Genomic DNA, 16,307 nt, shown 5'->3' with positions numbered 1-16,307 from the left:
TACCGGTAGATTGACCCAACAGATTTTTGTATCTTTGATCATGTTCGCCTGATCCGAACGGCTCTGACTTTTACCTATTATCCAATCTCAAAACTGCAAGCATTGATTACGAAATGAATTAAGTGCACGAACAGGATTCTATCGGTTTTACTAATAGACGTTGTTTGCCACGATTACAATTTTTGTGGTACTTTTTTCAAAACTTCTATATAGTGTACCAGGCCATATGTATCCCTGACATTGGAAATATCCAAATTCGTGTTGAATAAAAAATGCATAGCTTTTTCTGTTTAACCCCTTAATTCCCATAAGAAACAAATGAAAATACTATAGTGGGGTCCGGACAATCATTAAATATCGTACACCACTTAATCCAGTTATTCATGCAACGCGTTTTCTAAATAAGATTCAAACATGGCAGAAATGATCCGGAAAAAATGCACTCAGCTCAATGCAGAATATACTAAAAAGGCTTTATAAGTTCAACATATTGCTGAAGAAAGACCCAATTATGTATTCTTTAATGGAACTGAAAAAGTGATATAAATCGGGCAAAACGAAGATTTGTAATTTTTGTATTTTTGCTAATTGCTAGACATAAACATGCGATACAGAAAAGTGGGCGAGTACAACGATTTCGACGATGAATAGTAGCAAAGAAAAAAGCACACTATGTTCTCTTTGACGTCCTTTAAATTCGCCTAAGAAGATACAATTGAAATAAGGCGGCCACAGCCTATTACACACTTATTCATATAACGAGTTTTCGAAAACAAGACACTTTCCGCAAGGTGGTCGAAGAAGTGATTTGATTCGAACCATTTTCAATAGCTTTCACCCTTGGGCCGTACCACGTGTATCAAATTTTATCACAATATCAAGAAAACTGTGGGCCACAGATTGAAGACAGTGGACATTGCAATTTCTTTGAAATTCTCATGCACTTTAAATACCATAACTGAGTATTAATAAATAATAAAAATTCAATATCTGTATGGCGTAGTATAAAAAGAGGATTAAAAATATTCTACATCTTATTTGGTAGTGAAGAGATTTTAAAGAACTTAGGTTAGAATATAAGCCAACGAGACGGGTAGACAGATGGACAGACTTAAACTGCACCGGTCGGTATAAGAAAAGGTGGGTTCTTCTCAATTCCTTCGGAGTGTTAGGTACACAACAGCGACGTGGTGTTTAATGAATGACGAATATCGAAAACAATTTTCTAAAACAACAGCAGTAATAATAACAAATGTTTTTTGTAGCCCTTTGGCGAAAATGACGCCTATAGGCACATTACCTTTTATTTGAAGATACATATGACGCGTACAGCAGCCCTCCATTGTTAGTATTATAAAACAAAAAAACAAAAAAAAAAGGGAAGGTTTTTTTGAAAGGGCCACCGAATCTGAAAAGAAATAAAACGGAACCAAAAATTTTTTCAATTGGAAAAAGAAAAAATGCGCAGTAAAATAAGATGGAACAAAAGGAAATTTATTGATGATAACAACAGAAATTCGTACAAAGTTTTTGATTTTTGTTTCTTTTTTTTTTTTTTTCAATTTCTTACTTTAAAGCTTCTTATGCCCTAAGTATGTATGATAAAATTTATGGTCCTTTCCTTGTAGGTTATCAATTGCACCTTAATTGTAATAGTAATACATAAATGTATTATTTTTCTTATATAAAATTAAATTCAATTATTAGTATAATTTTTAAACAAATTAACAAAATATATTTACGGTGTGGATGTGGGTGAGCGCGTGTGTGAATGCATTTCATGTAAAAAATTTTAAAATTTATTATGTTGTGCAACCAATTGCATATCCGTTAAATACTTAATAATGTGAACTTTAGCTTCGGCCTTTTGTCGAACGCCCAGCGTATTTAGCATTTCGGTAACGACTAAACCGAACGATTGATCTTCCGCACTAACACCGGATGATATGGTATTTTGGAAAATTTTTATAGGATTCAACATATTTTCATTGTGCTGATCGTCATCGAGACGTTCGCGTTTCAAAACTGGTTCGTAGTAAAAAGTCTTCTGATCTTTGCCAGCCGTTGTTGTGGTAGCCGTTAACTGATTGTCGCCTGTAACTGTAATTTCGACTGTTGAATATACGAAAATCAACTGATATGCTTTCTTAAGTAAAATGGCTCTTTCAACTTACCATGCGGATGCAAGGCTTGGGTAGCACCGGGAACAGAGGTGCCATTAAAATGAAATAAATCAACGACCGTATGCTGCTGTTGAGAAGACTGTTGCTGTTGTTGCGCCGGTTGTTGTGCCTGCTGTTGAGTTACTTGATTCGTCGTATTGCTCGCATTACCCGCTGTTGTAGTAATTGGTCCACATTTACCTAACAAAGATTCACGGTATTGCCTGTAGAAAGCAGAAAAAAAGAACGCAAATTTAATTACAGAAGAAAGCTAACCTCGATCTGTCTATACCTTATAGATTCCACTAAAAATTGCATCTGTTTAAAATACCGCCAGCGTGATCCTGTACTTAATTTTATTTCCCTAGCGAACTTATCACGTAAACTTTTCCAGCGTTTTGTACACTTTTGCTCTGCAAATACAAGAACAAGAGAGAAATCAGATGTGACCTGCTAAACTTCATTTTTTTCGCTTTTTAGGCAAATCTCTAAAACCTGCACAGGTTAGATTAGCTTGGTCAGACACCCTATCGGGTAATTAATCCGTTATTTCCGGCACATCCAGCTTGTAAGATAACCTCACCTATACCAACACTGGAGTATCAGATATGAAAGTTTGAGTATGGTACAAACGTTATCCTCGAAATATCTTGCAAAGCAAATGTGGTATTAAAGTGAAAGGGCAATGAGGGGGTCGATATCGAATTTCTATCCGGTAATGTTTTAATGTTATCGACACTACCCTTGTCTTAGCTACGAACATATTCTTGCTTTTACTTGTAGATCTATTTGTTAAATTTTGCGTTAATTCTTAGTATAGGTGACAATGTCGACGACTTCTCCAAGGTGGGCTTCACGCCGCTGAGACGCCATAGATGACACAAATTATATCGATGTTTAACATCTACACCTGGCGGCACGCCTTGCTCAGACGAGTTCCCTAGAACCTTTGGCAATTAATATAGTTGAATTGTTAATGATCCTGCAGGAGAGAGGGTCTGCCCCAAGCACCGAGTATCAGAATGAAATTTTTGGTATAGTCCATGCCTTCCTCTGTGGACAGGGCGAAGTTTATTAAATCCCTCTAATCATTCAATGTCCTACAAATTGGGGATAACTACAGCCATCACGAGTACTGCCCTGCACCTAACCGATCAGCCTTCACATATAGTTTAACCTGTTGCGTTCAGATAGAAGAACTGTAGAAGATACTGTAATTTCCAATAATACCTAGCAAAGAACCGCGACCAGGGCTAGTAATAATTAAATTTATTAGACACAACATCAAAATTAACTTATTCAAGATACCTACAGTAATTTGTTAAATATTGTACGTTCTAAATTCGTATTCCTACACTTATTTTATGCGTAGATATAATATTTTATATATTTTATGTTATCAGAAACATATTCGATATTACTTATTAAGATATCTATCATCTCGATTTTGGGAGAAAATTTTAGTTGAACGTTTTTCGTATATTTATAGGTAAATGTTATTTACAGCATAAAGTCATTCGGTTCGTTGCATTGCTTATGTTCATAAAAATTCAGAAGAGTGGCTCGCTCCCAGATTCGTTAATGCAACATTTTATCTCTATACCATCGTCATAGTTTATGTGGTTTTAATTGATTAGTTTCGACGATGTTTACGTTCGAAGGTGAACAAGATCAATTTTCTAGGATCTGCCGGAATAGCGTAATTGCTTCTAAGTTTTTCCTTCGATTCACTGAATCAACAACCAAAAATTTGCTATGATGTGCGAAAAAGACCCAACGTAAACCACAAAGTTCTTTGTTTGATCCTTAGGGTTGGTTAGATATAAAATTATTAGTCTTTATTTATTTTATTATTCTTTCATATTTCATAAATTATATTACACTAATGTCGTGTTCATTTTGCGTGTTAAACGTCCGCCATTTGTTTTTTTTCAAATTTCTATTAATTTTTCACACTATTCGTCCGTCACGCAAGCTTTTTTTTTAGTTCAACTCGGTTAATCAATCAATTAATGTTTCTCATGCTGTCATCCAATATGAAAAATGCGATTCCTAGCAAATATAATATAAATAGTTTCCAAAGTTATCTACTAAAATTTCGTAAATTTTCCTAAATCATGGCGATATTTGTTACTTTATAGATTATTCTGCTCCAAACTTAGGGAGTTCTATATTATTTTTCCAATGGAATACATGCTCGCCAAAAAACGAATCTTTGGTATTTATTTCCCTATCATTGTAATTATTAATGTCATGCACGTCGCTTAGTCGATTTATCGATTCGTGGGATCTCTGAGAAGTCGTAAATTTCAATACTGGTTTGTATATTTAGAATATCACTGTAAACAAAGAATTTATATGCGGGACCTTCGTTTGTCGTAATTTTTGCGGTTGCACGCACTCCAACACCTGGCAGACACAAGGACAGACAGGATTAAATCGATAAGGTTTGCGTGCTGCAAAGCGATGCATAAATCTAGCTTCACTCCTAAGCGACCGATTAAGATGTGGTTAAAAACTCTACAGGTTTTCTCTAATATCTGTGTATTTGTCGTTTTAAGAACACAACAATATTTTTTTGATTATTACTTATATACTACATTTTGTTTCCAGCGTATGGTAAAAGAGATTTCATTTAAACTCGCAACTCCTGCACTAAGTTTTATAAACAAATAAAACCAATCATTTGACGTTAACGCGGCAGAGACAATTACACAGTATTATCACAGCGGCAGTGCGCGCTGCTTTTCAATAGCGCAGAGACGAATGCAGCTTGGCGACAAAACGTAACACAACAAAAAAAAAGAAAAACGCGACAAATTCATGCTCTCAGTCATATATCATTAAATAGAAAACTCAACGCCGCGTCGCTGTGTAGTGGTTACAAAAGCAGCAGAACTTTACCTAATGTCTACTACAAAATATGAACAACGAACTCGCCACCCATAGCCTGTTAATCTTTGTTAAAGGGGATTCTGATGTACAAAAAAAAAATTATACACTTCAGCTTTTGTTATTACTGCTGCAGTTGATTTACTGATTTACTTTTGTTAGTGTATTTCGAGGCAGAGTTATGTAGGCAGATGTTTGTGGGCACATTTAGTATTACACAGCATATGCTACATTGCATATAAATTGACCCCTTTATTACCATCGTTACTGTTAACACATTGAATGCAAGTAACTGGAATCTGTAGTAAACATACCAGGCACACCTAATGTTTCGGAAATTTGCTTCCATACTTGGGCTTTTCTAACGAAATGTTTATAATTATAATGTGATCGATCATAGATGACGGGATTAATTCGAACAGCTTCAATTAAATTCAAATCAAACTGTTGCTCCATACTAGTGTCCATTTTCTCCATGATGCGCGAAGCGCGTATAATCAATTTTTTATTTAGTTTTAACTTCTCTGCCGACTTTAGCGCCTTTTTTCCTTTTAGCAAATTAATGCCAACTTTTCATTAAATAATAGTAAAACTTGTATTTAATACACATATCTCATGAAAAATTCTTCAACATATAAAAAAGCAGGATTTTTTTGCGTACATTTTTATATTTCTTTCAACAGCGTAAAGTATTATTACAACCGACAGACTGACGTTCGACGTTAACGAAAGCAGAAATCGTTGCTACAACGTTTCCAACGTTTCAGCTACGTCGAAGCAACAAATTCTATGGAACACAACATTGTTGCCAAATTATTTAAATTTCAATTTTATTACTGCTAAATACAGCCGAAGCTATAGCTTACTGACAATTATAAGGGGAAATAAAATAAAACTAGCGATAAGAATCTACCTGAACGAATTTTTCTATACAAATTTTTTGTTTCAATAACTATCGGACAGGATGGAAGAGTTATCAATAAACCCTGACCGGTTGGTAAAAGAACGCTATCAAGCATTCATGAAAACTCATCCAAAAGCTGTGATGGTAAGTCAAACGAGTTTTAAAACAATTAAAAAAGAGGCTGAACATTTAGATGTAGAAGAAAGGAAACCTTCCATAGGCGGAAGATGTACATCTTTCCAGCCGGGAACTACCTTATCCAGTGCTGAAAAAGCCATGTTAAATCAGGTGGCGTCTCGCGAGCGACAAGACCTTAAGTCTTCCGCGTTATTGTATCTATACGAAGTACATAATAATTTGACTTTTCAGTTCCTTCGCGTCCACGTCGCCCTGGAAAGAATGAAACCGAATTGCTTAGCTTTAATTGCAAAAATAACATTAAAGCCATCTGTTGTTCACAATCATTTTTTTTGTTCATTTAATTTTATTAAATATAAAACACATCAGTAATTACACAACTGCAATGTCTGATTCCTAAACATATAGTTACACTTCGGACCTTCGATGAAGAGTAAATATTAAAACACCTTATTCTTTTCTCTTTCGAAATTTGTGTAATTTTTTTGATGCGGTTGAACAAAATTTAAGTAAGTAAACAAAACTATCAAATTTCTTTCTTACGCTTCCTAGGCTTGATTTATTTTATCTATTTATTATTATAGCATTTTTATTATTCTTATATTGCATAATGGCGCGTACAAGAGACCGCTTAGTACAAAGCTGCAAACATAATAAAAAAGAATCTTAAACTTATTAAATGTGTCAAGTTATAAGAAAAACCATTATATTTGCGGTCACGTGAAAAATACTGGATTTACTCCTATATGGATACAGCTGCAGTCCCAACACTTTATCTAGGCACATCTGAAAAAATAGCCCATCAAAAAAGAAACGGAATAAATGGGTGTGTGTAAAACGGACTGAATAATGAATGGGACGGACAACAATATCTCATCAATATCAGAACGGTTAAATGCAAGCTTGGTGTATATTAGGTATGTTAATCTAGATAATCAAAATAAATTTTTGAAAAATGGAAATAAGCTTAAGCAAAATTGAAATACATTTTCACCAAATGTAATCGAATTTCCGCAAAATGGAAATATAATTCAAACTAATGAAAATGTAAGTAATGAAGATGAGTTTCCGAAGAAACCGACAACTTCAAAAAGAAAATGAAGTTTAAAAAAAAAAATTATTAGCGTATTATCACACTGGTGAAGGTCGTCCAGCCAGCAAATATGCCAAATTTTATGAGCGAAGATTTACGCCCCCATTTAACAGGACCATCGTTCCTAGTAAATATTCGTATCGTAAAAAAGTTACACGGTAGAGCAGATTTGTTCACAAAAATGAACTAAGGAAAATGATAGCAAAAGTAACAAATGAAGAGAAAATAATAAGTGTTGATGATATGTTCGTTAGCGAAACAATAGATTAGAATAAAGAGGCGGATTGCATGGACGACTGCGCCTACAAAGAACACGAAATAATACCATTATTAGCCAACAATAGGTCAACATAATTTGCCGGCAAAAGCTCGACAAGTAATTTTAATGTGCTTCTGCGTAAATTTCTAATTAACGCAAAAGATACATATGACGAGACTTTTCAAGTACTTTATAGCGAAAATATTGCAGAGTCAATTGGGAGGTTTATCGAACAAATTTCTCTTAAAATATTCCAAAGAGTCCCCTAATGAAGACCTGATGCTTGATTTGTGTAATGAGGTTGACGAGAGAAATTAATATTCGGACTTTGCATTGAAAAAATATGTTTTAATAGAAAGTCCAAGTCCGCTACAGGCATTTGTTATTTTTAATAACCGATTTGTCGCAAATTTAAAAGCCACGAACGAACGTATAATTTATGGTTAGATTGAATTTTTGAGTTTGATTTTTTTTTCTTAAATTTTTCATTTATAGGTTATATCTCTTATTGGTGATAGAATTAAATTTTTTCAGTTGACTATGCCGTTCAATTTGTTTTTTAATAACTAATTCGTTTGCTTTTTACTGGGGAGGCTTGGCGTTTGTTTAAAGCATTTAAAATCTTCGCGGCATACTTGCAGTTAAGATGACCACATGTGTAGATTTTCTATTTATTTATATATTGTTTTGTTCTTGCCAAATATTATATTAAATACGATATTAAAATGATTCATTTATGCAAATGCGAGAAAAAATTATTCTTAACTTATATATGTATCGTCCCAAATTTAAAGAGACAATAATTTGATCACCTTGATTCAATGCCTTGAAAAAAAGACTGACTCTGTATTTATTGCTGTTGCGTCACGTTACGTCTGCATAAGCAACCAAAGGAAAATCAAGAGGCTGCAAAGGTAATAATTTGTTCCATGAAGAAATAAAAATTTTTTTGAAATTTAAAAAATGTGTAGTAAATTTTTTATTGCTCTATCTGCTTATTTTTTTTTTTAGTTTGCTGGGAATTAAATCGACTTTACTTTTAAATTCTATTTTGAAAAAACAACATGTTCGCAGCCTTTCAAACATTTTGATTATGTTTGAAGCAACTGAAGTTGAAGATCATTGAAAATCATTGTTACACGTTTTCAATGTTTCATCTACGTCGAAGCAACAAATTCTATGAAACGCAACATTGTTGCCATGCTGTTTTTTTATTTTTAATTCATTATTGTCAAATATTGTTGAACGTCTAGCTTATTATAGATATAGGAGGAAAGAAAATAAAACTAGTGATAAAAATCTACCTGTACGGGTTATTCTATAGAATTTTTTATTTCAACAACTATCGGACATTTTTACTGAACAGAAACTATATCATTTTGAAGTGAAGAAGAAGAGTGCTCTCTATTGTGAGAAAATGTAAATTTTGATGAATTAATAAAAATCTAGTAAATCCTTGATGATGTTGTAATGATAAATGATACGGAAAGCAGTGCAACTAGTGCATTAATACCATTTTTAAATATAATTTTTTATACATATATGTAATTCTTTATAATTACTATAATATATAAAGATAATTTTTTATCTCATTTTTCCTCTAAAAGAAGAAATATTAAAACAGTGTGTTTATATCACTTACACTTTTAAAATTTCTTGTTGTTGGAAATACTTAATAAAATGCAGCCATTGATAATATTGTTGCAAAAATTATTGTTAGGCTGGCAGTTGCGTTCATTGGATTTGTGATATTTTAATAAACAAAAACAAAAAGAAGAAAAAAAGATTAATAAAGAAATTTATAATTAAAGGAATCTATGTTAAGTGTAAGTTAATATCTTATACGAGAGATATTAAAGAAATAAAATAAAAAGAAGTAAAAATGCCTATAAAGTAGGGCGGCAAAAGACTTCCAAACGTATAAATTGTATCAACACCAGCAAAGAGGTTTCGCATTTGAATTATTTTGCCGAAACAAAGCAACATCTTTCTCTAAGTCGCCACAAAGAATTGGTCGTGATTCATAATTAGAAGAGTAAAGCCCAGAGATAACGGTTTTCATGTAAACATTAAAAAAAAACATCCATGAAGTTATAGAGAGGTTGAGGAGGTATGGAAAAGCTTGACTCAGAGAAGAAGAAAAACATTCAGATAAAATCTTAAGATTGGCGAGAAATTTTAGTTTTATCATACTTTTCTAACGATTTATTAATCACATTCAAGACGAAATTAACGCAATTTTATTTATTTTATTTGCAGGGAATTTTCTTCGAAATTTTTCTTGCAGCAATTTCAAGATAAATATATTTTGAAAGAATTAAAAACTTTGGCACGCTCAACCGGTTTATTATACTGACTTGACTGACCTTCAGGTCGCTGTCATTTTGTTTACGTATGAGTACTTATCGTAACCGCAAAATGAGCCACAATTACAATGATATCCCTTTTGGAGTAGTTACTATACAACGTTTGGCTCGTAGTTGTTGTCCTCAATTAAGATGTAACAAACTGACGATGTAAGTAAAAATTAACAATTTTTATGAGAAGCTAATTAATTTTCTAAATTATTTCATTTTATTTAGTTTTAAAGTCTCGACATTCTTGTTAACCTACATGGCTTATACTTGTTACCATATGACAAGAAAGCCCATATCGGTAGTAAAATCTGTCTTACATGTTAATTGTTCTTCAAATATAGTACACAATTCCAGTTCCCACGATTGCGGTTATGCCCCTTTCGGTAATAAAGTATGAATTTCTATAATATATTTAATTGCAACTTTTCCTTGATTATAGATGGCAGCAATGCTCAAGCTTTATTTGCCATTTTGGACTCGGCATTTCTATTTTCATATGCGGGCGCTATGTTCATATCAGGCTTTGTTGGCGAGCGTGTATCTTTACGTTACTTCTTAGCACTTGGCATGATTGTATCAGGCGTTTGCTCGTATCTGTTTGGCGTTGCGAAGACTTGGAACATACATAGCATGGCCTATTTCGTATATGTTCAGGCGTGCGCAGGTGTGGCTCAAACGACCGGCTGGCCCGGGGTGGTAACTTTAATAGGTCGTTGGTTTGGTAAAGCTAAGCGTGGTCTAGTGTTTGGTATTTGGAATAGCCATACGTCTATAGGAAATATTTTGGGCACACTTATTGCGGCTCATTATGTAGAAATTGATTGGGCTTTATCATTTATGGTGCCGGGAATTATTATCGCTCTTTGCGGTTTTGTGATGTTCCTGTTTGTGGTCGACAGTCCCGAAATGGTAGGATGTAATCCTCAAGGACCAGCTGCCGCTTTGGAACGCGATACTGCCAATGAATCAGACATTGAAGACAATGAACGGGTAAATAATTAACTATGGGATTAAAATATATTTGTGCTGTCATTAACTTTTTTCCTTTTTTTCAATTTAATTTCGTAGTTAAGAAATCGTCCATCTGAACGTACTCCTATTCTAGACCGGTCGAATCCTCAATTAAATTCAATTCAAAGACCAATTAGCTTAAAAGACGCTCTGCACATACCGGGCGTAGTAGAATTTTCCTTGTGTTTGTTTTTTTCAAAACTGGTTAGCTATACATTCCTTTACTGGCTGCCTTTGTACATACTATCGTCAAGTATGATTTTTTACACCAATGATGAATCGAATCCTTTTTTTAATATTGTTGTTTTAAATTTTAAGGTACTTTGGGTCCCGCCTTATCGGCCGATTTATCTGTACTTTTCGACGTAGGTGGAATATTCGGTGCTATTGTAGCCGGTTTAATTTCTGATTTAACAGGCATGTCAGCAACCACATGCACCGTAATGTTGTTCCTCGCTGCCCCTGTGGTAAGTTCTTTCTTCTAAAATGGAAAATCTAAAAATAAATATATATCTGATAATAGCTGTTTTCTTAGCTCTTATTATATCAACAATTCGGCAATGTGTCGGTATTCATGAGTATATTTCTCTTGGTTACCACTGGTTTTCTGGTTAACGGTCCGTACGCCTTAATAACCACTTCCGTGAGTGCTATTAAAAATTGTTTACAATTGAGAATGTTTGAATAAAAATTTCTTTACATGTATTGTGCCGATTTTGAGAATAGGTCAGTGCTGAATTAGGTCAGCATAGTTCTTTAGAAGGTAACGCTAAGGCATTAGCCACTGTCACTGCCATTATTGATGGTACTGGTTCCATAGGTAAGTCAATAATCCATTTTTGTGCTTTTAATATTTCGCTAAATCGCAACGTCCGCAATGTTAGGCGCCGCCGTGGGTCCTTTAATGGCCGGCATGATAGCTAGTCGTGGATGGCAAGACGTTTTCTACATGCTAATTATATCCGATATATTGGCCATGCTGTTTTTGGTGCGTTTAGTGAAGAAAGAATACCATAAGTTCAGGCGTAGCACCAGAACGCGGATCGAGTGATCGAGTGATGATTGGTGATTGTATAACTTTTTTATTTGGATCCTCTTCTAAATGTGTTACACAAGCCAATTATTTTTTAGCACAATTTAATCCTATCTATATGTACTTTTATTATATTGATAGAATATAATATATATACATATTATTCCTTTGTATGCGTACGCAAATATACGTAGATATACATATGACATATTTCTTATTAGCCGCACTGACTGTACAGAATTATTATTATTAATGAAATAATTTAAACTATTAATTAAATAATTTTTTTTAAACCATTTTAAAATAATTAATTATTTAATTATAATCATAAAATATTTCCTACAAGTCATCTGAGACGAAGCTAGTAATAAATTAGTTTAAATTTTTATTTGTAAAATATAAAACCTTTCCATTGACGACGCAGATATCTGCAAGGAAAATATTTAGCAGAGTGTAGAACGAAATCTCAATATAGGGAGAATTGGTGAGACTGCATTTGATTGAAATAAAGCCACGTAATATAGAAAATAGAGAGACTTTAATTATTATCGCCCATACTCAGTCAGGTAGGAAGTCTGGTGCAGATGTGCTTTCTCTATAGCAAGTTATCGAGTTGGGATCTCGCGTACCGTAGGATGCAATGGAATGACCGACTAAGGCCCGTCCCAGGAACTATTGGCAGGGCGTTGTCACCAGATTAGGCGACCCAACTTCTTATATATGTATTTTATGATACCTATAAATAAAAATTGCAGAGGGTCTTCCGTATGTCTTATGCCTTGAACGCAGTGCGCCCACATTAGATTTCTCCTTCTGTGTGCAATACATATAGGAAAATTTAATCGGTTGTCTTGTGTCGGTGGTTATAAGACAACTGAGGATGTGAATATTGGCAATAAAAGTTTAAGGTGGACATGAGGGTGAAAAATTCCTTTAGAAGACTAATGAAATCCAACCACAAACGTACTCTTAAGTCTTATAAAAAAATTTGTATAAATAAAATTTAATTGGTACCGTGTTTTTTCGGTGCTTCTTCACTTTTCTTCTTCTTTTTATTTACTTCTTTACTTTAACAAATTTTCTGGAGATTTTTTAACAGATTAGCCGTTACTTGCTTGATACAATTCGTGGTATTTTTGACACTTTGTTGTCATTTACAAAAAAAATCAGATAACGGATTTATTTAAAACATTCAACAATATTTTTAAGTTTAGAACAATCTCACGAAACATAAAACATAAAAGTCATTAGTGTTGGTGGTATTCGATTACCAATCACGCACCAACTTCGGAAAAGGTGTACGAAGTGGTGACGGTATGGACAATTTTCGATAATTAATGCGTTTGGTAGGTGGCAAACGAAAATATTTGGTGCCTAACTCGACATACCGTTTGGCAACCATTTACTTACCTAGAACAATGTAGAAAATTAATCCTCACAATTCATATTATATGCGGACTATATATATATATATATTTAGCACTAATAGTGTTTAGCGAATGTTTTTTATTGCCCATTTTCGAAATTTTTTAATCCTCCTGCAGGGAGTGCGATTTTGGAGAATTTCGCGTTATGATCTTCCCGCCTTACTGTGTACTGTTACGGTCCGTGCACGAGAAAGAGAATGCTTCCTTGAAAGTTTATCTTTTATAAACCAGAATGAAAACAAGAGGCGACCGAATTAAACGTTAAGATATTAAAGCTGCTAGCTAGTAGCAAAATCTACTTCTGCAAGCACAAAATTTAAAGTTACTCTTAATTGCCATGCAACGATTGTAGATTCGAGCGGTTTCGGAAATATAAAGACCTAGAAGATCTATTGTAAACGTCCATACCCTTAGCCTTCCAGGTTTTCCCCCTCCCACACCTTTCTTTTTTGGATCGGAGCACTATACTGTGTCCCGTATTCTAAACGCCATACACATACATGTCTAATTCTGCAGATGGCCTCACATTCACATAGAATGTGATGGGACGTTTCACTCGTCCCTTGGCAGAATTTGTTCTCATATTTTTCAGATGGTACCTGAGGGAATTATGATCCGTGTAGGAGCCAGTGACTAAACGTAGACTGCTTCTTCACGATACTGTCAAAGACGTCTTAACTATAGTCGAGATAGAATGGCAAAGAATGGAAGATTGTTTTTGATTATATCTATAAGGGAAAGTGCAAAGCCTCGGAGCGATCAAAGTGGATTTGTCCTCAAAATGTTCACACCGACTTAACGGGAGGAAGAGAGAGTTATCAAGCGGCAGTAAGCGAGAAGTACAAATACCCTATATATCGTATACCAATAACATATAACAATAATAATTTCCAACTCCATTACGTTTCAAAAAACGTGCTTTTCAATAGTCGTAGTATTCGCTACTAAGCGACTTGCAAATTAGTCTAGATAATCTGGTACGAAAAAATTTTTTTTCTATTTGAACCTAAAAATGTATCTTATGTCGGGCTGAAAAGGAAATTAGGTTAAATGCATTTCCCGATCAATAACTGCAAAAGTGCTGCATAAGGTGTCGACCGAGTGATATATTCCTTGCGTCCACAACGTGCTAATGAAGCGGATGAGATCTCTGCTATGCTCGATGATTTGCTTACTTGCTTTATATTATAGCCTTCATAAATGTTATCTTAAAAGCTGATTCCTTTTATTTTATTTTATATTCATCCCCTTGTTCCACATTTATAATATTTGTTCTACTATTCTTCTCTATTACATAACATTTTTAATATAAAAAGACATTGAAACTTCTTTTATATTACATTACATTTGACTGTTTGAGGCCAATTACACAAGGCGCTTTTAGCGTCATACCATAAACCGGGAGGACAAACGAAATCAAAACGGACACCCTTTAGACATTGATAAAAACGCGAACAATCTTTGGGATTTGCGTACAATCCTTCTGAAGGACATCCCTCCCCTACCGAGGGGGAGACAGTGCTTGCTGGTATTGGAATGGAGGGCAATTCATTGATATCCTTGCCCAGTTTTAAGTTGATTGTGCTTAAAAGCGGATATTTCTTGCCGCATATACCTCGGAAATCATCCATTTCTATAGACCATAACATGGCTCCAGCTAAATTTAATGACTTTAACAAATCAATTTTCAAAGCAATGCTGCGTTCATCGTCATAACCTATCCATTGGTCATTTTTGTATTTATAAGGTACACCGTATTTATCATCCCATTCGTAGCGCCAATTAGTTGTTGTCTCGCAGATTTCATTGTAACCCAGCATACCCGGTTGGAAGGTGTAGGGGCCAGATTTACCCGGACCGACGCTGGGAGACCCTGCAGTCACTTGATTTGGATTTGCCAACCGAAAAGTGTGCCCATACATAGCTAAGCCCAGTACAAGTTTGGAAGCAGGGGCTCCTACAAAAAAAACAAGAGGGAAAAGCTGTTAAATGTTTAGGAAAAAATAGAAACATTTTACCTTGATTTAACCAATACTTTATAGACGCTTCCACATTGTTAGCACCCGGACCCTTTAGTGGCGCATTAAAACCTAAAACAGGATCATAACCCGTAACGAAATCATATGTCATGACATTAATGTAGTCGACGTATTTCGATATCTCCGGTATATTAAAAGAAATCTTAGCACTGTACTCGGAAGCTGCCACTGCCGTTATCAGTTCATATCCATAAGGCGCAAACCTATTCATACAAATGATATTAACTGTACGTAATTCACTTATGCAGATCTAGAAACATACGATTTTTTCAATTCTTTCAATAATGTTATAAAATTGACACGATCGGCGGACGCTCCACCACGTTGAGCTGGATATTCCCAATCCATATCAAGGCCATCAAATTGATGCGCTTTCAAAAATTGCAATACAGATTTAATGAAAATCTGCCGTTTATTAGGATCGGCCGCCATATTTGAATAATTTACAGAACCTTCATTCCAGCCACCTATGGCTGCTATGACTTTTAGCTTAGGATTGATGTCTTTTAAAGCCATTGTCCGCCTTATATTACCTTAAAAGAAAAAGAGACGAGTATTTTCGCATACATTGTACAAATTCGAAAGCCAGTAAACTTACCGAGACCACTGTCTAAATCTAGCCATGGATCTAAAACTGTTAACTCTCCTTGTACGCTCAAGCCAAAGAAGGTGTAGCTCAAGTGAGTGCACAAAAATGGATTAATATTGGACGGTTCAAATTTACCATTACCGTTACGATAGTTCGCCCACGTTCCATAATAACAATAGATGACCTTTTCAGCTGAAAATCGATTCAGATATTTATTTATTGTTCAAGTTCTGAATTTTATATTTATTAAATTATAATTTTTTCACTTGTATTTGCTGCCTCTATAAAGTCACAAGCCGTTACCAGGAATATTAATCCTAATAATAATAATAATTTAAAATTGCAGTTCATTTTTAAAGTCATCCGTAGTAATGCTCGACTAAATCGCTCGACACTTAAGTGA

General features: G+C 34.4%; 3 protein-coding genes across 4 annotated transcripts; 1 reads left to right on the top strand and 2 right to left on the bottom strand.

Moving 5' to 3' along the window:
* Positions 1-1,620: 1,620 nt before the first annotated feature.
* LOC119636058 (transcription factor Adf-1-like) lies at positions 1,621-5,798 on the bottom strand. Of its 2 annotated transcripts, none has more exons than XM_038031146.1 (4): positions 5,369-5,798; positions 2,455-2,575; positions 2,175-2,386; positions 1,621-2,100 (listed from the first exon to the last, which is right to left on the bottom strand). In XM_038031146.1, the coding sequence occupies exons 1-4, from the start codon at positions 5,529-5,531 to the stop codon at positions 1,793-1,795; spliced, it is 804 nt and encodes a 267-aa protein (XP_037887074.1). In that variant the 5' UTR covers positions 5,532-5,798; the 3' UTR covers positions 1,621-1,792. The 2 variants fall into 2 exon arrangements, with proteins under 2 accessions (XP_037887074.1, XP_037887073.1); XM_038031145.1 differs by having other exon boundaries at positions 1,640-2,112; positions 5,369-5,797.
* Positions 5,799-9,189: 3,391 nt separating this feature from the next.
* LOC119635714 (glucose-6-phosphate exchanger SLC37A2) lies at positions 9,190-12,823 on the top strand. The gene is made up of 9 exons (XM_038030685.1): positions 9,190-9,558; positions 9,708-9,964; positions 10,031-10,188; positions 10,245-10,795; positions 10,874-11,069; positions 11,135-11,283; positions 11,352-11,459; positions 11,543-11,636; positions 11,701-12,823. Exons 2-9 carry the CDS (start codon positions 9,843-9,845, stop codon positions 11,865-11,867), a joined length of 1,545 nt encoding a protein of 514 aa, XP_037886613.1. The 5' UTR covers positions 9,190-9,558; positions 9,708-9,842; the 3' UTR covers positions 11,868-12,823.
* A 1,750-nt stretch (positions 12,824-14,573) lies between these two features.
* LOC119635758 (acidic mammalian chitinase-like) lies at positions 14,574-16,296 on the bottom strand. Its single transcript, XM_038030757.1, has 5 exons — positions 16,171-16,296; positions 15,914-16,096; positions 15,578-15,848; positions 15,295-15,518; positions 14,574-15,233 (listed from the first exon to the last, which is right to left on the bottom strand). Exons 1-5 carry the CDS (start codon positions 16,265-16,267, stop codon positions 14,608-14,610), a joined length of 1,401 nt encoding a protein of 466 aa, XP_037886685.1. The 5' UTR covers positions 16,268-16,296; the 3' UTR covers positions 14,574-14,607.
* Positions 16,297-16,307: the final 11 nt, after the last annotated feature.

This window comes from Glossina fuscipes, unplaced genomic scaffold (assembly GCF_014805625.2).
Source record: "Glossina fuscipes isolate IAEA_lab_2018 unplaced genomic scaffold, Yale_Gfus_2 27, whole genome shotgun sequence".
In the NCBI taxonomy this organism is placed as follows: domain Eukaryota; kingdom Metazoa; phylum Arthropoda; class Insecta; order Diptera; family Glossinidae; genus Glossina; species Glossina fuscipes.
Note: the sequence above shows the minus strand (reverse complement) of the source record. Positions and strands in the feature narration are given on the sequence as shown.